At 44.7% G+C, this 21,857-nt stretch overlaps 2 protein-coding genes across 2 annotated transcripts in view; both read right to left on the bottom strand.

Moving 5' to 3' along the window:
• GAD2 (glutamate decarboxylase 2) overlaps positions 1 to 3,771 on the bottom strand; it is a gene marked incomplete at its 5' end in the record, with an annotated part of 39,063 nt that extends 35,292 nt beyond the window's left edge. Inside the window, 4 exons of the mRNA XM_082310384.1 lie at positions 1,732 to 1,965; positions 3,046 to 3,195; positions 3,352 to 3,411; positions 3,693 to 3,771. Coding sequence (XP_082166510.1) covers positions 1,732 to 1,965; positions 3,046 to 3,195; positions 3,352 to 3,411; positions 3,693 to 3,771 — 523 coding nt within the window. The remainder of the gene's footprint in view (positions 1 to 1,731; positions 1,966 to 3,045; positions 3,196 to 3,351; positions 3,412 to 3,692) is intronic.
• Positions 3,772 to 6,773: 3,002 nt separating this feature from the next.
• Positions 6,774 to 21,857, bottom strand: part of LOC309598783 (myosin-IIIa-like) — a gene marked incomplete at both ends in the record, with an annotated part of 68,368 nt that continues 53,284 nt past the window's right edge. The window contains 4 exons of the mRNA XM_082329699.1: positions 6,774 to 6,888; positions 8,749 to 8,889; positions 10,603 to 10,643; positions 13,164 to 13,273. Of these exons, the coding sequence (XP_082185825.1) occupies positions 6,774 to 6,888; positions 8,749 to 8,889; positions 10,603 to 10,643; positions 13,164 to 13,273 (407 nt within the window). The remainder of the gene's footprint in view (positions 6,889 to 8,748; positions 8,890 to 10,602; positions 10,644 to 13,163; positions 13,274 to 21,857) is intronic.

Below are 21,857 nucleotides of genomic sequence, written 5' to 3'. Positions count from 1 at the left end.
CTCCTGCAGCGGGAACGGAGGCAGACCCCCGCCGCCACAAACCTCACCGCATTGTCCTTCCTCTGAGCAAGGATTCAAGCATTTTCCCCTGAAGCACACGCCGAAGGGCTCCGGGCGTAAATCCCGCCCGTTTCGTGACCCCCCCGGCTGGGGCGGCCGCCCCAGGATGCTGAGGAGCGGCAGCAGCCGAGCGAGGCGGCTCCGCGGGCGAACCCCGCCGCATCTCGCACCCCCCCAGCACCGCTCCTCGGACCTCGAAAACATTATTTTCATTAACACAAATAAAAACATGCCAAGAAGCGAAAGCCTCGCATATTTACAGGGAGGAAGAGAAATGGTAACATTGTTTTAAAGGGTCTTTTTTTGGATGCGCAACATGAAATAGATCCATTATGTGAAACAGGCTATGACAAAAAAAGATTAACGAAAATCGCTTAAGAAACCCTATTCTTTGATTTCCCAGATTCACAGATCCTGTGTTTCACAGCGTTCTGTGAAAACGTTTCCTACGCCCTACCCAGACACATCACATGGATCACTGGACTCATCGACTTTGTTCCCTTGGACATCATTTACCTAACTATTTATTCCAATATTTTACAGACGTTTTGACAGCACCCGACTCATGCATCAAAAACATTCAGCTGGACATTTCCACCTCTAAACGAGGAGGATTACACAGATCCCCCCCCAATGTTTACTGGGATCGGCCTGTTCTGTTCCCAAAAGGTGACAAAACCTGGTTTTTGTTTTCCCCTCAACCTCCATTCACAAATCAGCCTTTTGTCTCGTGCGGTAATTGCTACACATTTATTTTTAAGCCATTTCTCAGTAATTCAAATTCCCGCTAAGAGCTCCCTGCACTCCACATTATCTCTCCATCACAGCCGTAATTGTGGCCACGCTTTTTGTCGGCCCCACCGCCGGTTATTTAAGGTGGCCCCGGGTGCGGAGCCGGGGCTTCCCCTCGTCTGGGCGAGCCCCACGCCGCCGCCCGCCACGAAGCCCACACGGGGGGGCCCAGACAGGCAGGGGTCAACCCATCCCCGCCCTCCCCAGCGAAAAACAACAACAAAAGGCTACTAAAACAATTCAGGCTTGTTTTTACTGCTTTTGAGCCTAAAGTTGAAAAAAAAAAAACAACCAACCAATACTCCTGTGGGCTGTTCTACCAAATATTCCTGGTTTTATGTCCTGCAGGTAAATGGAGAGACACGGCAAATGGCCGCTCAGAGCTGCCATTTAGAGGATGTTTATCGCGATTTTGGCTGTCAAATGGGCTGCAGCCCCCCTGCAGGGACCCCCGCCCCCCCGCTTCCCCCGGTCCCGGCCGCCCCCGAGCTCGGCGCCCGTCGCCCCCGGCCGCGGGGAGCGCGGGGCCGCCCCCGGCCCCTCACCCGCCCAACGGATGAAAAGCGGAGGGGGGAAAGTCGCAAAGGCGGCGAAAAGGCGGCGAAAAGGCGGCGAAAAGGCTGCTCGGCGGCTCGCCCGCACACAAGCATCAATTTTAAGCGGGGAAGGGTGTGCGATGCTGCCCTGACAGCTACAGAGACACGGGGCTGCTGGAGTATTTTATCACTTAGGAAAACGATTTCTGTCTCTGCCAGAAATTGCTTGGAACCGACAAAATACAGTTGCCGCTTCAGTCTTTAACGTTTCAAGATAAAATGGAATGACACCTTTAATCAATGGATGAGACCATACAGGATAGAAAATGAGCATGGCTATTACCTGTTTTAATTGCATACTTCAGAGTTGTTCTGCAGTTCAATAAAATTTCTTCCAAGGTCTGCGGCTGGTCTGCCAGTTCCCAGTTATATTCCTGGAGCAGCTCATTTGGGTAATGGAAATCAATAACTTTCGTTGATCTATCAAAACTTTTCACCACATACTGAAGTAAAATGTCCACAACGTCTTGTAGGAAAGACATAGTTGTTATTTCTCCGTTGCATGCCGGCAGAAGATCTGGGAATGGAAAAATGAAAAGTTAACTTCGTTTTATGACTGTATACACGGATTTTGGACAAAGGCTTCTCCCATTTACATTTAGGCTATCTTTTCACTGGGTTCATTACAAATAGACTTTGTTTTCATTTAATAAGCAAATTGGTAAGACCGTATTTTAAGGAATGTTCTCAGACACGACAGTTAGGTTTTAATATCCTATCTAAAATAGCAAATTTTGCCCACGGTGTATTTCAGACCAATTTTTAAGACAATGAGAGAGAGCGGGGAAACGACAAAAAAGGGAAAACGAATCTCACGAAAAATAAAGATTGGGAAACAAACGCCACAAGAAGCACCCTAAAAACTGTCATTTGCCTTGCACTAAAATACCTTCCTTGTGACTGTCCAGTGCAAGTAACTTGTTGATAATTTAACGCCTTTTTCTGAGGCGGTGCTGCCGGTCTCTCAGCTGACACCTTTTGTTTCAGCCGAGGCGCGATGGCTCGGGCAGGGCCGAGCCGCGGAGCAGCCGCTCCCCCGGGCGGCAGCGGCGCCCCGGGGGCCCCGGGCAGAGCTCGCCGGGCATCGCCGGGCATCGCCGGGCATCGCCGGGCATCACCGGGCAGCTGGCACCTCCGCATCAGCGGAGACGCCACCTCCACGGGCGGGAAAGATGAAGTGCAAAAATACCTCGAATTAAAATAAATCGGTAAGAGAGCGCTCTTTCTCCCTCCTCCCTGCAAACCTTAATTACATCGCGGGGACTTCAACGAGAAGGTCACTACTGTCAGCATTCCTTAGAAAGAGCAACCTGCGGGCTCCAGCACGCCGGGATTTTATTGCGGGTTTTTTTCCAGGATCTTTTTTTGTTTGGGGTTTGGGTGGGTTTTTTTGGCGGGTCTGAGAAAAGCCCAGGGCCCGCGGGTGCGGGGCGGCGCAGGAGCGGGCCGGGGCCGGGGCCGCGGAGCTCCGCGGAGCCGCCGCGCACCGTCGGCCCCCCCCGACCCCCCCGCACCGCGGCCGGAGGCAATTTCCCGACCGAAACGCTGGTTTTTTTGCTAGTTTTAGAGCTGCGGCGTGGCCCGGGAGCGCCGTTACCTGTTGAGTGCAGAAAGGCGTAATTCACCTCCGCTTTTTGGCAGCCGCAGGGTTTTTTGTCGCAGGTACAGGCCGGCCGCGGCTCCGCTGCCCCCGGGGCTGCCCTGGCGCCGGTTTCCACGGGCTTCTCGGCATCTCCGTAGAGCAGGGCTTGACAGCGACAGGGACACACGGCCTCAGGACCGCGGCATCAGCCCCCGGCCCCCCGCCCCCCCGCCCCGGGCAGGGCCCGCGGCCGCCCGCCAGCGCTCCGCGGCCGCCCAGCCTCGCCTCCGCCGCGGGCTGCCGGGGCCCCCCCGCCCTTACCGCAGAGTTTGTTGCCGATCCCTCCCGTGAACTTCTGGGCAACCTGACACCAGGCTCTGGCTGCAAGAGAAAACGGAGCGGAGGGTCCGTGGGGACGGGCGCGGCCCGGGGGCGCCTCGTCCGACACCCGGCACTGCTCCCCAGGAGCCCCCAGCCCGGCCCAGCCCAGCCCAGCCGGGCTGGAGCCGAGCCGAGCCGGGCTAGAGCCGCCGTCGGTCCCCGCCGCTCCGTCCCGCCGGTCGAGCTGCCACACAAGGGTGACCGGCGAGCGGGCAGCGCTGCCGCGGCGGCCCCGCGGCTCCGTCGGGCCGGTCCCGCCCGGCTGCTCGGCGCCCCCCTACCTGTGCCGGGGCTCTCGGCGGCGGCGGCGGAGCCCTCCTCGGCCCCGAAGGGCCAGAAGCCGGAGCCGGGGCTTGCCATGGCGGAGGCGAACCGGCGGGGCGGACGAGGAGCGGCGAGCTGCAGCCCAGGCGGCCCGAGCGAGTGTGCGTGAGTGTGAGTGTGCGGGTGTGTAAGTGCGTGCGTCTACGCCAGGCGGCGGCAGGCGAAGGGGCGGGGGCGCCCCGGGCACGCGTGGGTGGGAGCGTCTCCCGTGGGCGCCCCCGGGGCGCGCTGCGCCGAGCTGCCGCGGCCGCTGCCCCCCAGCTGGGAGGGGGCAGGCGGGGGCCGGGACCCGCCGAGGCGGGCAGGGGCAGCGGCGGCTGCCGTGAGGGGTCCCCCGCACCCTGCACCGAAGGGCAGACCCGAGCCCCGCGGGCCGCCTGCGTGGGGGCTGCAGCTGCCTCGGGGCCGCCGCCGCCTCACCGACGGCCCCGCGGCCCCTGCGGCGGCAGCCCGGCGGGCCGGGAGCGGGGGGCCGAGCCCCCCGGCGCCGCCGAGCGCTGAGCGCAGGGGGTGGGTGCTTTTTCGGGCCTTCGCGCGGGCGGCCCCGGCCGTGCCCCGAGGGCAGGGCTGGGACACCGGCCCCTGGGGCTACGGGGAAGCCTCCCCAGTCCCCTGAGCTGCAAAGCACCGAGGAATCCTGCCCGCCCCTCGCCCCCTGCCCGGGGCACCCCCGCGGCTGCGAGCAGGGGACTCCCGGGCGGCGGCGCCGAGGCCGGGGCAGCCCCCGCCGTATTTGGGGGGGGAGGGACAGCCCTCCCCAGTCCCCACCGCCCCCCCGGCCCGGCCCTGCCCGCAGCGACCGGCGGGGGCTCCGTCGGGCCGGGCCGCGGCGGAGCAGGCGCGGGTGGCGGGGCCGGTGCGGGGCTGGGGCGGCTCCCGCGCCCCCTCCCGCCGCCGGGCTGGGCGGAGGGGCCGCGGCTGCGCGGCGGGGGCGGGAGGGGCCCTGCGCGGTCGCCGGGGGGGCGGCCCCTGGCTGCTGCGCCTGCCTGCCCCGGCATCGCTCCGGGCATCCCCGGGCCGCTCCGCGGGTCTCCCCGCAACCCTCCCAGGGCTTGGGGGGGCCAGCGGAGCCGCCCTCCCCGCTCCAGCCCCGCGGGGGGCAGCAGGTCTCGGAGGCGAGACTGGAAGAGGAGGAAAACAGCCGCTCCCCTTCCCTCCCCGACATCGTTTCTGAAGGCAACCAAGCCCCCACGGAGCCCGTCCTTGCCATGGCTGCCTCGCCTCCCGCACAGGAGAGACTGCAAGCCCTAACCCTGGGAGGAGGCAGGCGAGACCATGCCAGGCCAGGATTTGGCCCTGCCGAGAGCACGGGTCACCCAGGCCCCTCGCCTCCTCGCCGCCAGGCCCTGGGGGGCACCAGGCTGTGTTCGGCCCAGAGCATCTCTCTCCGCTTTCTACATGCACCCACACGGTTACTCGGACTGTCGTCCCCGTCCCCCTGAAACCTCAGGGAATCGTCTTGGTGTTTTTTGACACTGCCCCGGTGAGAAAGCAAAAGAAAACCAGCCCAAGCATGTCTGAGATTACAGGCCTGTTCCAGTTTCCAGATGGCATCGGCTTCAAGGAAACGCAGACGATAACTCAGGCTTTCCAGCGTGAGAAGCTGCCGTGAGCTCTTCCCCACCCTGCTCGCTCCTGCCCCAGTCCACAGTGCTTCGTCGGTGCTGGGTGTAATTCAGACACAGCCAACCGTATCCCTGCTTTGTGCGTTTTTATTTACTTTACCGTTTTAATAACACATGAGAAAGCAACTTTAAAACTGATTTCAAAATTTAAACAGTTTATCACAAATTTGCAGCAAATTTCAGTCCAGTGCACAGCCTTGTAACTAGTTACAGATGAGGAAGCAATGGTTACCCCTCTCTGGGGAAAGAGCCAAGAGTGTGGGGGGAACAGACAAAAACCCAAACCCTGTGCCTCGCTGCTGCCGCCAATCGTAGCATTTAAGAGAGCTAAAGCAAGGGAGCAGGATCAGGCCTTTATACTGGCACCATAAAATTTGCCTTCTCTTGCTTTGCAGCTGGGAACATGCAATTATGAATCCTGAAAGGAAGCGCAGCAATTATCTGTGTGGTTTCTGTGAAATAAGGTCTTTTGAATAAAGAATTGGGAAATTTTGAACACGGTGGCTATTGCTTTTATTTCCACTTAATTTCTAGTGGACCTGATTAAGAATGATCATTACATTTAGGCAGCAATCAATCAGAGAGCATATTTCTATTCCTTTCTTGGCACCCCAGAGATAAAGATTCCTAAAAATCTAATGCAAAGGAGAACAAAGCAAACACGATTTAAAAGTTCATCACTTTTAGTCACAAAGCTCGGAGGCAGAGGAGAGGGCTGGATACGCTTCCGATAAATGGACATCTCCAACATAAAGATTATACACACAATATTGACCTTTAAAACTGGCTACTAGCTTTACAGTAAAGTCAATAATGAAATAAACTGCCATAGTATGCTACCCAATTAATCATTTAGATTTGATTCATTAGAGGGACACTTGCCATATAGAGTTCATCCCAAAATTTAGGCATTGCAAACCTAAAATGAGCAGAAATTTCCCTATGGTGTTCTTATATTTTTTTTTTTTCCTGTAAAACAATTTATTAGAAACAATAACTAAGGTTTTCTGAAGGCGCATATGGGAACTTGAGAGCTTAACTAGGGAACTATAAACTAAATGATCTATTTTAATTGGATGAGACTTATGAAATGCAAAAAAGAAAAATATGCATTGAGGAAAGTAAACTAGATTTAAGCTGCTTAATGTCTAATAATTTTAAGATGTAGCAGTGGTATCCGAAGGAAAGCTGATTTTTATATTAGGTTTTTTAAAGTATATGATATGCGACTGACAGTGTCCCTTTGCAACGGTGGTGGGCTGTAAACCATAGTAATTCATATTCACATGAACACACATGATGTAAACTCGAAACATTGGAGATTTTAAAAAAAATAAAGGAAGCACATGGTATAAAATGATAAAAAAGATTATGCTAATAAAAGCCAAATGGCAGCAGGAACAGCAGCAGCAGCTAGAACGGCTGGATAAGGCGCCGGCGCTGTGAGGTCTTGCGCAGCAGTCGTCTGTAGTCATAGGGATTATCTTCGGTTTTGCTCTCTTCCAGGGGGCTTTCTGCAACCCTCGACCTAGGGATTAAGCGCAGAAGTGTTTTAGAAATTAGAGTCAAAACATTTACCTTGGCAAATGCTCCTAATCGACTGCTTAACCTCCATCCTCGGGGGGGGGGGGGGGGGGGGCGGGGGGCGTGGAATAAAAGGAGAAAGGAAAAAAATCAACTGACTTTGCTAGGCCTCTTCCCGTGCTGCCTAAAGCAGGCACCTCGGAACAAACACATTATATACTAAGAGCAGATGAACACAGAGGAACATGTTCTTCTGTGAAGGGGACATAATAAAAGGACATAAAAACGTTGAGAATGTGGGGGTGCTTTGCAGTAGCGTTTGCCTGATGGTTACTGAACCAGATTTTCAGCTGGCGTACATTTGTTTGCTCTGTTTTTAACCTGCCTGTGGAGCTCACTGTAAGCTTCCATCTCATTTTATTTTTTTTTTCAGATTGCAAGCTGCATTTTGGAAGCCACTTCTGACAGGCTGGAATGGTGACCTGCCACCAGGTGTTACCATGGAGCAAGATTAAAATTAAAACTCAGTTACTTAAAAAGTATATTACTCTGAAATAACTACAAAAATTTGTAGTGTCCTACATGAAAGGTGTACCCCACCACTGGTCCTAACCAGTGTTGAAGGTAAGCTGCCACATAAAAATATCCCGTGATTCACTCCTGTAGATTGAACTGACTGTGTAGTCCTAGATCTAGGTGACCCCGTTCAAGAGATACTGAAGTACAGAAATGTTTATTAATTGCATTCATCTGCCCTCAGAGGTAACAGTGTAAATTTAAAAGTTACACAGATTTTTTTCACTATGGCTAAGGAGGATGCAATCAGAGCAGCACACAGAAAAAGGTAAGAAATTGCTTTTAGCGAGCTCAGTGGCAAGATTCTCATTCATCTCAACCAGACCTCAGGGTGAAAGACTTGGTGTAATTAACAGCCCTAGAAATGCAACTTTTTCCAAGGGATGTAAATGGTATGGTAATTCCCTGACATAATTATTTTTAATTCCATGCCTTCACAACACTTTCCTAAAACTAATTTAGATCCTACCTGAAAAAATGCCAAAAATAAAAGCATTCTACAAATGTTTTCTGTACTACTATGGATACATTTTCAAATTCAGCAATCATCCCAGACTTAGTGTTTTCCTTAAGCCTTTGACCTAGGTATTTTCCAAGTTTTTCTTACATACATGAAGATAGAAGAAACTACAAAGATAGACATGTGATAGATAGAAACTACAAGATAAATATGTGTTTGCACGTGCAGTGTGTGCGGGTGCATTGGCAAGAGTGAGAATATGAATTTCCTTAGCCCAGCAGAGGTCACCCTATATGAAGTCTATGTGGGAAGAGAGGAGGTGGAGCAAGTCCTCCCTTCAGGGTTTTTCTCCTGGCTGTCCACCTTGGTGGGGTCCACCACAGGCTATGAACACATAAACGGCTACAGGGCAGCAGGCGAAGGAGGCAGTCAAGCCGGTGCCTTACCTGCAGAAAGCAGGCAGAAAGTTCGGTGCACATCCACCCTATTTATGACCTAACTGATCAGAAATACAATTTTTAGGTTCTGCTTTAGTTTAATTTGATTTTTAGATCAGAGATTTACAGCAGGATGTCTGTCCATCTCATTTGGCATTTGGGAAGCCAAAAACTAGCAGGTAGGCTGAACACCAATCCTACTAGCATGTGTCCCTGCTGCATAAAGATGGGAAATTTTCAGCTATACATTTTACAAGTTAATTTGGCAAGATGCCATGCATAAAAAATATATTTATGTCTATAGTGTATCTTTCTTTTTATGAATCTTTGGAATATCTCAACAACAATATATAACATTTATTTTTTCCTGTTATTATTTTGTATGAATTACCGCTCAGTAGCTCTTAAAATTGAAGTCCTGCGCTCAGCTGGGTGTCTCTTCTTTCTTGTGGTAGAACTGCTGTCCTTTGAGGTGGAATCAGTAGATGAAATTTCTTGGTAGTAGATATCTAAATCTAGCACTTTGCTCAGACTGTCAATAAATAAGTACACTAAGTTAACAGTTTCATTTTTCAATATTATATTCAACATGCAAAAATAAGGCAACCAAATATCATTATTAGTTGTGTTTATGCGTTGAGGATCTAAGGAAAAATATATATAAGCACAAGAAATCAGTCTCTGAAATGTGACTGCTGTACGATGCAGATATTGAGAATTTAGAAATGCTAAATACTTTTAGATGTTCGTAAAGCAGACATACATGACTGAAATGGTTTGGGTTTGCCATTATACTCAATGGAGAGGCATTGTTATGGTATAACTCATTTGACCTATTTTAGATATCTCTTTGAGGAAGAGATGAATCATTTTCCTAAAGATGACTATTTTTTTCTCTGAGTACAAGAAGAGAGTCTACAGCAACTAGTTCAAATATTGATGTCAATAATGCAGATGCCTCTTGTTTTTTTAGATGAATGCTATCCAGGGTATCATATGTACAGAAAAAAACAATCCCAACACCCGGTTTAGAATGGCTAGCGAAAAAATAAAATCCTAAAAGCAACCTGAAAAAAGATGTCCAGAATTCAATTCTCACATTGGTAGAAACCAGAAATAACTCATTGATTTCAGTTGCTATGTTCTACTAATACAGAGTCAGCACATGAAAGAAGATGCAGTCATGGAACTGGTTAACTAGATTTAAGATGAGTGAAACCTAACTGAGGCCAAAGGAGAGAAAACACTAGATTCGGATTTTTTTTTTTTTTGGCTAAACAGAAGACAATACGTGTGAATTTTTTTCAGGACCCAGATGACATCAGAAGAAGAGCTATAGCAGACCGGACACGGGGGACATGGACATTAAGTGAATCCTTTAAGCAGTGGCATAATCAAGTGCAATTTAAACTGTGGTTGAATGAAGCTGGATGCTGTGAGCACATATTGTGTGCATATAATGTCACGTAACTTCCTTTAAGATAAGTATTTTAGATACGGAGTTTGTATTCTGCAACCTCATTCATCATGTAGAGGCCATTCATCCTGCATCTATGACCAGGCTACCATAGCATGCATGCTATAGTACCACAGCAATGTCACTGGGGAGCAGCAAAAAAGCTTGAGTATAGAAACACAAATAAAATAAAGCTATGATGTGTATCAGGAGCTGTGAACCAGGTCTATAGCACACATAAGGCTCTAAGATACAGAAAAGCAGAATATACCTACTGCAGAGATCCATCAAAATAGGTTAGTTATACTGTGAAGAAAAGACTTCTGGCTGAAATTTGAAGGGCTACTCTTCCTTACCTGTTATTAATAATTATTGTTCTAGTTTTTTATGATCTATTTCCAAACAGTCATATATTTTTAGGAGAGAATTTTAACAGTCTTTGTATTTTTGCTAACAAAAAAGAACAGGTTGCTCATTTGCTTTGGAATTTTAAGCACCTTCAATTATTTTCTGTGTCAGAACTATCTTTGATGTGGACCTTATCTTAACTTATTATTATGCTTGTGTTGCCATGGTAAAGGGTCATGCTGTAGTAAAACTGAACGACTGAATTCTATAATGGATTTTTGTTGTTGGAAATTGCATATTTTAACTTCGTATACAATGCCCTTCCTGTGAATCACCAAATTACCGTGCTTTTTTTAATGCTTTATTCTCCTGGTTGAAGTACAGATAAGAACTATTTCTAGAGTACTAAAATGACAATAGTGAGACAATGAAAAAAATTACCTTTCTTTTCTTGGTTTCCGTTTTTCATCTTGTATTGATTTCTAAGAAAATACAAAGTAATTAAAAAAATACTAAAAGGAAAGCTTATGCAAAGATACAATTCATCAATACGTTAGCAAGGAGAGTGTTGTGTATTTTCAGTGAAAGAAAACATAAAGAATCTAATTTGCTGAGCGAGTGCCCCAGAAAAATCTCTTTCCAGAATCTTTGAGACTGAGAATGGCATTAGCACTGCTACTCCCAAATTCCAGTTGCCATACGGTGAAAAAAAGCTAAAGTAATCGTGACCAAAACAAAAAAGGAGATCTAAAACTTTCAAAGATCTATAGTTGTTTTAATGAAGTCGACAACACTATCTCACTGAGGCAAATTTACTGTGAAGTCATGAGAATTTCCATGAATACAGGCATCGCAGTGGGAGCAGGCATAATCCTCTTCTCATTAATGTCAATGCAGTCTTGTCACAGGTTTTAGTAGAATAAAACGGACCTTTAAAAAGCAGTATACTAGGTGGCAAAAGCACCGTTAGGATACAAAACATCCAGAAATGCAGAGGAGTGAGATTTATAGGGAATGTGAATAATTTCTTACTTCTAATAGATTTCTGTTCCTACAGCCAGAACAATGCTATGCTGCAGCCTCTAAACCATCACACTTCAAAAGCAGTATTTTTAAGTGTAGATGGTCTTAATTTTGGTCTTCATTGTGTTTCTTGCAAACGAGTGAAAACTTATTAGAATTAGTGAATTGTACCACTGCAAAGTCACTGGGAACCAGAAATCCTGATGGACAGACACTTCCTATGCAGGTAAATGCACAAGACATATAATTTCAAAATGATGGGCTGATCTAAAGAAATATACCCCAGAATAAACTTTTAGTGCTTTGTTGAACAATGGGCTATTGTCAGACTTCATTTATACCTGTGCACCACTTTAGCTCATTTGATATGCAAGGAGATGAGTGAGAATGGAAGGTGTCTGATTAATTTCTGTAACATAATGTAAGAGAAATATCTGTTTTTGCAGAAGACAGAGGGAATTTTTAAAAAAATGCACTCATATTGTGTGCCTTCACTTTCAGGTGATCTGGGCTTGATATGAATACCTGCAGATCACAGAGATTTTTAATAAGGTAGAAAATTCTTGATAGCTGGAAAAGCTGACTACCCTCAAGTTAGAGCTCAATGACTTGTCCAAGGTCTAAGAATTTAAGAACTAGCAGGTCCCCTTTCTAAGCTTCAGTGTAGTAGATATTTACAGTAAACCTGTCCCTTACCAGTGTTAGGAAGAGAGGCTTCTCTTTTTCACGCCTTCTTAAAAAATACAACTAACTGTGGGTAACATTAATACCTTGAAAAACTGCTGCTAAAAATTCGTTTAAATATTCCCGGCATTACTGCAGTTTTTGTTTGCACTGATGCGAGGGCCGTTTCCTGATATGGAGCTGGCCAGGTAACAAATCAGCTTTCAGAAAATACTATATTCCTGACTGTATAGTCTCGGCTTTCTAAATATGCATTTACTTCAGAATTACACTTCACCTCAGGAATTTCCTAATACAGAATTCAGTGTCATGCCTTTCATTTCAGTCCATTCTCTCACCGATCTTGCTTTCACAAAACAAATCTTATTCTTACATGCCAATTTATTTTTAAGAATATAATTTCTTTTCAGAATATCACTGTTCCAAAGCTGTGTTATTTCAAAGCCCCCATAATAAAACATAGCCGTATCTGTCTTTTTTGGTATGCCAGACACAACTCTCCCTAAAGGCCCTGGTGACACCTTCTGTTGAAAGGAGAAGCAATTGCTACGGTTAGTTTATTAGCTGGGCTCTCACCGGCTGTTAAAATAGGTCACTAAGATACAGGCACCTCGAGCAAATGAGTTTAATTGCTTTTTTGTTGGAATGGCTTTCTGAGCTGCTTTTACATTTTCTCTCTTTCTGCTTACTTTCTTGCCTTTTTTTCTATATTTAAGGGCACTGAAGTCAAGAGTGGAAAGCAGGCCTTGGTATCTGAACTTGGACCAAAGGCTATATATAGAGACACTCAAATCCATTAGTCTCCTGAGCTGCTGGTATTTGCCAATTCCTTCATAATCACAATCTGACACATTTGTAAAGGAAGTTACAGTGTGCATACTAATACAGCCTATTTTAATATTTGCTCTCTCTGCAAGATCAAGCACTAATTTAGACACTCAAAATAGCTCTCCAAATGAACCTGTTTCTCTCTCGTGACTTACAAAGAAACTATGGAGACCGGGCATTTAATTTGGGTATTGAAAGTGCAAATGCTGCTTATGCATAGAATGAATGTATGTATGTTTAGGTACAAAACTAAAAATTGGCCTCACCTAGGACCCCAATCAGGGTAACTCTGAACCTTAATAATTTCAAATCTAGTTTGAAATGTGAAGTTTGTGGCCTGCCTCCTTTCAGCAGGGCACAGCTTTCATGTTGTATTAGAAAGGAATACAGGGAATCAGGCAATTAGAGAGAAAGTTTAGGTGGGAATTATCTGGCAGTCTTAGCCCACAAAAGCTTGCTAAACTCACATGTATTAGAGTGTAGTAGGTGGAGTCTTCTGGATTATTTAATGTCTTAGGCTTCCGTGGCCTCCTTGGGGGTCTCTGCATTGGGCGAGAGTCTTCTACTTTGGCTGCAACTGTAAAAAAGCAGAAGACAGCAATGCTTATTTCTTCACAGAACAGGAGACTTTTACAAAAACAGGAGAGAATTTCACCAAAGAGAGCAAAAAAATTCACGTAGCCACTTTTACTACTTGCAGTAACTCAAAGCAACTGTTTGGGGCATTTCCATGACCAGGCTGGAAAGGGGAATGGGTTTATCCATTTGAGTCCCGACTACCACATGGACACACTTGTAACAAGGACCTGGGGAGGTAGGGATGATATTTTTTCGGACTCAAGTCAATCATTAAGGCGCCAAATGAAGGAACTAGCATTAGACCTGTGATTCAGAGGTTCGTCCTCTACATTATCATGGTGTAGGTTTTCCCAAAGGTCTCCTGCTGAGGCTCTTCTGTTTCAAGCCAAATCATGTACCACTGGGCAACACAGCATGACCATGTCCATCACATCCAGTGTAATCTAGCTCAGTGTACTCAACTTCTGGACTACTTCTACAAAAACTTTCTGCAAACATGCAAAAAATGTTTTAATTCCAATGGAAATGAAATCAAGATTTTAACACAAAATGGAACTGCTGTCCTCTGGCAGTCTCCAAACTCAGAGTTAGACACTGATTTGTGGGTTACATTTGCTGGCACATGGGAAACTAGACAAAGGTCTTGGATATTTGCTTGTTAAAAATCTATATGCAATTCTGACAGTGTTAAGATATAGGGCTGCTAAGCGTTCATAGGCTTATAGGTTCTGAGACCACAGAACCGACTCTGGGGGGCTGAGGAGCCACAAATGTACATCATGGTGAGCATGATCACCTTACATTCAGCTTCAGCTATAGGAAAAGTTAACAGGGGGCTATGGCAATTCCTTCATGATGAAAGAGGCAGGGGTTGCAGGGCAGCAGAACACCTACGACAGAGGTGGGTCATAGGGACACATACAGGGCGATGAATGAAGTCACAGCACAAGGTCTAGGCACAGTGAACTGTGTGTCCAGGTATATTGCATTATCCAGTGAGGTTTTAGATTGTCCTTGTCCCATGACAGAAACATTCAGAGGACAGTCCATGAGAAAAAAACATCTCCTTACTCATAAATGAATATAGCGTGAGGGTGGAATGAGGATCTAGCTCCCAATGAATTACTGAAGTGTGTTCTGTTGATCTAATCCTCTTTCACATGAAGTGACTTTAACGCCATAACCCCAATGTGCTAACTACACGTGATTGAGTCTTAGAAGGAAGAATGTATTTTGCTCTCTAATGACCACTGGAAACCCTTTTACATGATAAAAATAAAAACTCTCCCATGTACATCAGACATCTTTTTAATTAAGGAGGTGGCACAATCATTTAAAACGAGAAACGATCAGTAATACATCAGTGTTGACTCCTGCAAAATTAGCTGTGTAAGTTTTTTGTTATGTGTGATAAATAAAGGCTTGTAAAGGTCATGGATATACAGAGGAGGCAGAATGAATAATGTTAATTTAAATTGTAGTTGGATAATGATTACATTTATTGTCTTAGTTTCTTATCTGAAATGCAGACTGCTTCTCATGTAATGAATGAACAAGTATCTTTTAACATTTTGCACTTAAGAGAACAATGGTGTTTTTCTAAACCAGGGTACAGATAATTCATGTTAAACAATGAAATTTAGATGCAATACATTTATTTCAGTAACCTGTATTAAATATAAATTACATTCTTTGATTTGAATAGGTATAGCAGGCCTGACTCTGCTCTTACGTGGGCTGTTGTTACCCTGCTGCATTTGAAATGGGCGACCTGGAGTTATCTGAGTTTCCACTTGTGACAGAGTAGAGGCATATCTTCCCTGTTTTATGTTTAAACACAACAGGAGCCTAAACTGGAAACAATACCTTAAAAAAACACCTCTTAAAATTCAGTGGAGTTGAATAGAAACACCTAACCCCTTGTCTGTAGGATGTTTTCAAAAATTGTGTCAAAGATCATGACTGCATGTAAATCTGGAAAAAGAAAATGAAGCCAAATTGAGGGCTTTAGGAAAATCCCAAGGAAAAGGCTCTCATAATACCTGAAGATTTTTTATTGTCCCCTAAAAATTCAACACTATGTATGCTGTTAGGTTATTTAATTCATCACTGTCAAACACATAAAGCATTCTCGTATTCTAGATTACAATTATTCCAACTGAAACTACTTGTATACTTCTTGTGTATGTGCTCTGCAGAGATGACTCCTCTTACATTCAAAAAACATCACTTTGACAATGATAGGAGTTTCAGTAAAAAATAGCTTTTCATCTCAGCTCGTGCGTTGCACATATGTATAAGCTATGCAAAAGAACTGAGGGGACAGAAATACTGTGTTGGGGCAGGCAGCCCTCTAAGCTTGGACCTCCATCGTTCTTTTTTAAAACTACATAGAGGGCTGAAAATGCAACTCTGAGTTTTGTCTCCAAATTACACAGTAAGTGAAAAATAGTTTGATGGGTTTAGCTTCCTTTGTTTCACCAGAAAGTGAACCTGTGATTTTCTTCTGCACTTAGATTTGTGTGTTCATTGCTACTGAAATACAGCTGATGCGGTCGTTGCTTGTATTGGATAACTCACTGCAGAAAGTCAAATTTGCTTTTTTATTAGTTGCTGATTAATTCCAAAAATCCTTTACTTAGTAGAGTTAAAGGTGGAAGGCAAATTAAATACCCAAGCCTGATAAATGGTGAGTTTGATGCACTTGTTTTCCAGATGGCCTATACCTTTCTGTAGTAGGCAATGAAGCATAAAGAAGGAGTAAAATAATTCACTTATTAATAGGCCAATTATGTTGCTTCTAGAGTCCATTACAAAGAAAAGGTTTTTACTGAAGCCCAGTTTCTCCATAGTAAAATGTCTTATAGCCTATTTTTCCTTAAGATTTCAAGTATCTCTAGCAAGATCTGGCCGTGTGGTTTACATGCAAAAGGAAAACTGATGCTTTCTATCTAACAAACATTTAAATACATATGTTACAACATTGATATGAAAACCATTCACAACAGTAGCTGTCAAAGCACATTGGAAATGTCAGGTTGGCACTATCATCCCTATCCTACTAGCAGGGTAAATGAGATGCACAAAGCAAGACACACCTAGACTTGCTTAAGGTTATGTCCCAGTTAGCCATTAGCACAGCTAAGGAGCTGGGCTGAGGCTCCCGGCTCTGCAGCCAGCCCATACCCTGCAGTTGCATCTACCTGACCAGGTGCTGTCAGTGCTGCGACGCATTCATATGCCTTAGAAGCAATGCGTAGGAGAAACTGGAAACAAAAACATTTGATGCTATGCAGATGTTCCTTTTTAAAGGTTTTACCAACAGATAGGCGAGTTGAGCAAGTTGAAAGGGAGAAGGATTTTCCTCAAACTGCTTAAGTGCATGCAGTCAGTACTCAATTAGTCAAAAGAAAGAGGTTTTGCTTTTGTGACGTGGATACTTTGCTTTCGAACCTCAACAGTGGATGTCAGCCATGCTGTAACCCATGCCCAGGAAGTTATCTCTCTCTGCTGCCCAAACCTGAAGCAGACTCTCAAAACATACATTTGATCAAGTGATGATGGAAAGTTAAGTTCATTCTCCATGAGAATGTATGAATTACAGAGTTAAGGGTCAACAGTGTGGCTGCCAGGTAACATTAAAGAAGGTTTAGCAAATCTATGGAAAATTCCTTATTCCTATCAGTATCTCAGCTAGCTTGTTTAACACTACCTCAAAGGTTCCTACCTAAGTTGCATGCACATTCTTCGATTCTACAGTGTTCATTTACAAGGTATTACTACTTTCAAACTCAATCCTCACTGAAAGCTCCAAATACACTGAAAAAATAAGAAACGGGACAATGACATTTAGGACAAGCTCATTTAATGTATGTGTATCCTGAACACCACCACAAACTACGGAAACTGTGGAGAGCTGCATGTGCTTGAAACATTCGAGTATGAGCAAGAAATGCTTGAATAAAGATGAGTCAGTATCAACAGCCCTTCAGGTTAAAACGTGTCTGCACATTCTGACATACAATGATAAGCTTGGAAGACAATGATCTCAAGGAATCAACATCCATGGATGCTTTTCCTTGCAAAGGCTGCCCATGAAACCTGCATAAATAGTGCTGCGGCAGCCTACAGCAGGAGGAATCCTGGATGAAAACCTTGCCTGTCGCACTGCTTTGTGTACCTGAAAAGGTCCTCAGCTGCACTGGAGTTCCTTGTACCATGTGAATTTCATTCAAATATAGAAAATTCTCTTCCTGAGATTCTGTACTTGAACTGTCATTTAATACTTACAAGGATGGGTGCCATTATTAATCAGGAGAAAAAAAAATTGCTCCCATAATGATCAAATTCCCCTCACTTCAGGCTTTGACCTCAAAAAGCCTGACAGCGGCCATTTGCGCATCTATTCTGACACCACAGTAACCCAAGGCTCACTAACAGTCCAAAGGTGCAGTCCTGGGATGGAGCCATTATGTTTAGCTGAAAGCATTTAGCAAGCAAATATAACCTACTCAGAAATTCAAGCCACAGGGAATATCCAGGAACCTTGTGCAGCTTGCTTTATGCATTTTCATAAATACAAATAAATTCACTTAAGAACAACTTAACCTTGTGGATTTAAGATTCATTTAACCTTTTTGCTCATATGTTCTTTAAACTGCATGCTTTGCATTTTTATTAAACAGTTTTGAAAATCTGAACATTTGTCACAGTATGCCATCCAGCTGCCCCACAGTTCCTCCCCTTCTGAGGGCAGCAATGTAATAGAATATTTTATCAGAGGAGCCGGGAAGTTCTCAAACTGAACAATGGCCACCTACCCGCAGATGAAGGCAGACGAGTATTCCTATCTGGCATACACTTATAAAGTACAATTCATGTGTTATAGCTGTAACATGACATAGAAAACTAGTGAAGCTGAGGAGGAAGAGTAAATAAATATAACTGACCAAAGTAATTACAAATAGGTAAATACTACATGATTTAAAGAACAGCTAAAAGTCAACAATCATTGCCTTCATAAGGGTAGGATAGCAAAGGTAGCCCTAGGGGGAAACATGCAGTAAAAGCATATCTGTCTGTAAATGTGTGTGTATAAATTGTACTGTAACACATAAAGTAGGCAAGAAGACAGGAAGGCTCCTCCCTGTTTAATAGACAGTGAATCACTCACCACGTCTACCTGCTTCACTTTAGCATGACAGTCTGCAGTACATTACCTCACATCTTTGTTCTATGTAGTTATCTTACTATATTGCATACAGGACGAAATTATAATATCCAGAATGCTGATAACTCCTGTGTTGTAGACAGTACAACCTAAACGAACTGAACACAGGCATATTTTTACTTAAATATTCTCTACATCTAGTTAGATCATGTTTGCTATAATAAACATCTACTTAAGTTAAGACAACGCAGCTTTGTGATAGAGCTCTGCAATGCTTAGGCTCCAACCAGCTCACAGGCAAGCTGGGGAATTACTGCAGTGTATTCCCTTCCTTCAGAACGCTGTGCATTGATCATAGCTGGAAAGGAAACAGTTTTCCTGTCGTGTGAGTTATGTTTGAATGTACAAAAATAAAGTTCACATTCCACACCAAGAAAGGTCTTTCAGCGTACTGGCTAGCAGTTATAAATATGGCTGTGGGGATGTGAGAAATCAGGGCTCGTGTCCCTGCTGCCATCACTCCATATCCTAGGTGAGTGGCTGAGCCTGGTGCCCACTGTTAAACTGTGTTGCAGAGAGTGAAACTTCACATCATGGCTGGGAAGGGTGGCAGAACACAGTCTGCCTAGCTGGCCTTCCTTCTCGCTTTTTTAAAGTTCAATGTCTGGCAAAAGTCACCTTCATTACATTTATCACAAGTAGCCACACAAGTTTTACAAAGTAGTTGGGTCAACATCAGAACACAGCAAACACAAACTACGGCTGCCCAACTCAGACCAGCTGGGCAAGAAGGGCCAAGGAGCCAAACCCAGCTCAAAGTGTGAAGCCTGTTGTATCAATGGAAAGTTGGCTACAGAAAGACTGGGAACAAGAGTTCTAGTAAGAACTGGATGAGGACTGGTTTTGGGGTGGTTTGGCTTGCTGCAGCAGAGCATTCAAGTGAGTGACTAGCTGGACAGCAGTAAACAGGCTGGAAGGGCTAATTTGGTTTGGGATAGAAGGGGCCAACTCACGCTTTACAGTGTTTAAGGGCTGGTAGGACAACTTTAGCTGGCCTGCGCTTTAGTGGCTCATTTCTCTGTAGTGAGTTCAGTCATAGCTTCTTAGTCAAATAGCACCCACTATTTCATTTTAAATGCATTCACCTTTGAAAAAAGTAACAACTTCTGAGCTCTTGTACTCACCTTGTCTACATGCCAACTTGCAAAACCAAAGCATGTATCCACCATATTTATGTTGAAAAAAAAAATATTTTGCAAAAATTCTGCATGAGCCATCTTGAAATGAGCATGCTTTGACTACAAAGTATGTTTTAATCTCTATGAATATGAGCATTCAGGACTCTCTTTTTGATGCTTCCTACTATTTTAAAGTTATGATCGCTATTGCTGACGTTTTTTGCAAAAGGCAGTTAGTCAAAATAGCAAACATTCAATTTTTGCATTCATAAAAGAAAAAAGGGGGACTTGTAAGTCATCAGAATTTCTGTAAAGATTTTGCCTGGTGCACAAAAGAGCTAAGTGCTGTCATGTCACACATACAGACTTTTGTCGGGAGAAAACATAAAGAAAATAAATCCTCCTTTTGTTAAGACCACACAACATTAGCATGTACAAAAATCTTATTTCCTTCTATTTATTAAAATGAGGCCAAAGACCTGGTCTCCTGTGCAACACAACAACTGTTTCAGTGTTGTCTTAAAAAGCATTTTGCCTTGGTGCAAAGAAATACATTACATTTTTCATGTCGGTGTTCAAAAGGATCCAACACAGAACTTTCACTTTACCATTGGAAAAATGCTGTATTATGACACGACAGAGGTTTAAAGCAGTGGGATATTTCAGAGATAAAAGGAAGTGAAGTGGCTGACTGGTCACCACTTTAAGCAGGGTTGCATGCAAAGGTGACAAACTCTAGCATGCTTTTGCCTCCTGTAGAGCTACTTAAATTTATAGCAATGGGAAGGGTAGACTTTGCTCCGTTTTGCACATGGCCTGAACATACTGGTACATTTTCACCTGGTTCACTTGTGCAAGTAATGAGATCTTTAACTGATAAAACAGGGATTTTTGTATTCCCTTTCCCTCTATCTACCTCTCTTCTCTAGCTTCTGTAGGAAAATATGTAAGAACCAAGAGTTATTTTCCAAAGCATGAATTCCTAATTGCTCAGGTTTATCTTGTCAAAAATCAGCAATATTTAATAGAGAACTCTGTACAAACCCATTAATGACAATCGCAAGCATTGTTCTGTCTTTAATGAAGGATTATGGCACTTAGTTTTCTATTTCACATCTGTCTTCTCTAGCAGTCTTTGGTATTGGAAACAGGTTGGAAATGGATTATCTACTAGCAGCCAGTTTAGACTTAGAGGTTTAGATTTTGTAAACACCGAGCCCTCATTTTAGCAGCTTGCCCACTTGAGAGGACTGCAAAGTGGGAGTGAAGTACTTTTAGGATCTCTTCAACGTAGCCATGGGCACAGAAAGAAGTCTCAGCATACATGACAATTGAATCCACAATGTTATAATGAAAATAGTACAATTAGCTCTGGGCAGCAAGGGACAGTTCTGGATCCGATCCCAGCTGTGCACAGGCAAGCAGAGATCTTCCCCAGAGGCAGTGCAGTGGCACTGGCTGGCACAAGCCCCCCTGCAGAAATGGAGACCCACCCAGTCATCTGCCACGTTTGCCCTCATCTTCCTCCGCATCTGTGGCCCAAGACACAGGCTGAGGAAATCCCCTGTTATATCTAGTCTAACTGAAGAGGCTTGAGCAGCTCAGTCAGCACTTTGTGGACCTCTCCGTGGGGCACAGGTCTTAATGATCTGCATGCTCTGAATCCCACATCTTCCACCTTTATTCTCCCAGTACTCCTGCCCACTGCCACCTAACCTGCTCCAAGCATGCTTGCATTTTGGGAACCCCCACTGCCCATGTTAACTGGAATATAAATAACTGCGGAGTGTATTTTCAGAGGTAATGTCCTCTTAAATGTGTGAGTTAAATGCATGCCAGTTATTAATAAAACGTTACTTGTAATTTTAGGGACATACTCACTAACATGGGTAAGAGTTACAAGTTTTGGTAGCCTCAGTTGCATTTGTGGATAGCTAAACCTTTACTCAGCATAAATGTGACAAACTTCGGTGAACTGTTTGATATAGTACCTAAAAAAATATTTTGTTTTTAAATCACAGTCCCATATCTTACCAATAGCACACACAGTTGAGCCACATATGAGTAAAAAAGAACCAATGTGGAATTTTAACCAAATAAAAGTATTTCTAGAGATGCTATGTCTAGGTTTCACAATGATTCATTCACCAATATTAAGCAGCACTGAAATAAAATACCAAGAAAAATGGTAAATATGTAAATCCCAACCAGGCTTGGATATTTCTCTGGAAACT

Source organism: Platalea leucorodia, assembly GCF_965183815.1.
Source record: "Platalea leucorodia genome assembly, chromosome: 1".
Classification (NCBI taxonomy): domain Eukaryota; kingdom Metazoa; phylum Chordata; class Aves; order Pelecaniformes; family Threskiornithidae; genus Platalea; species Platalea leucorodia.
The sequence above is the reverse complement of the archived record's forward strand: the minus strand, read 5'-3'. Positions and strand labels throughout refer to the sequence as shown.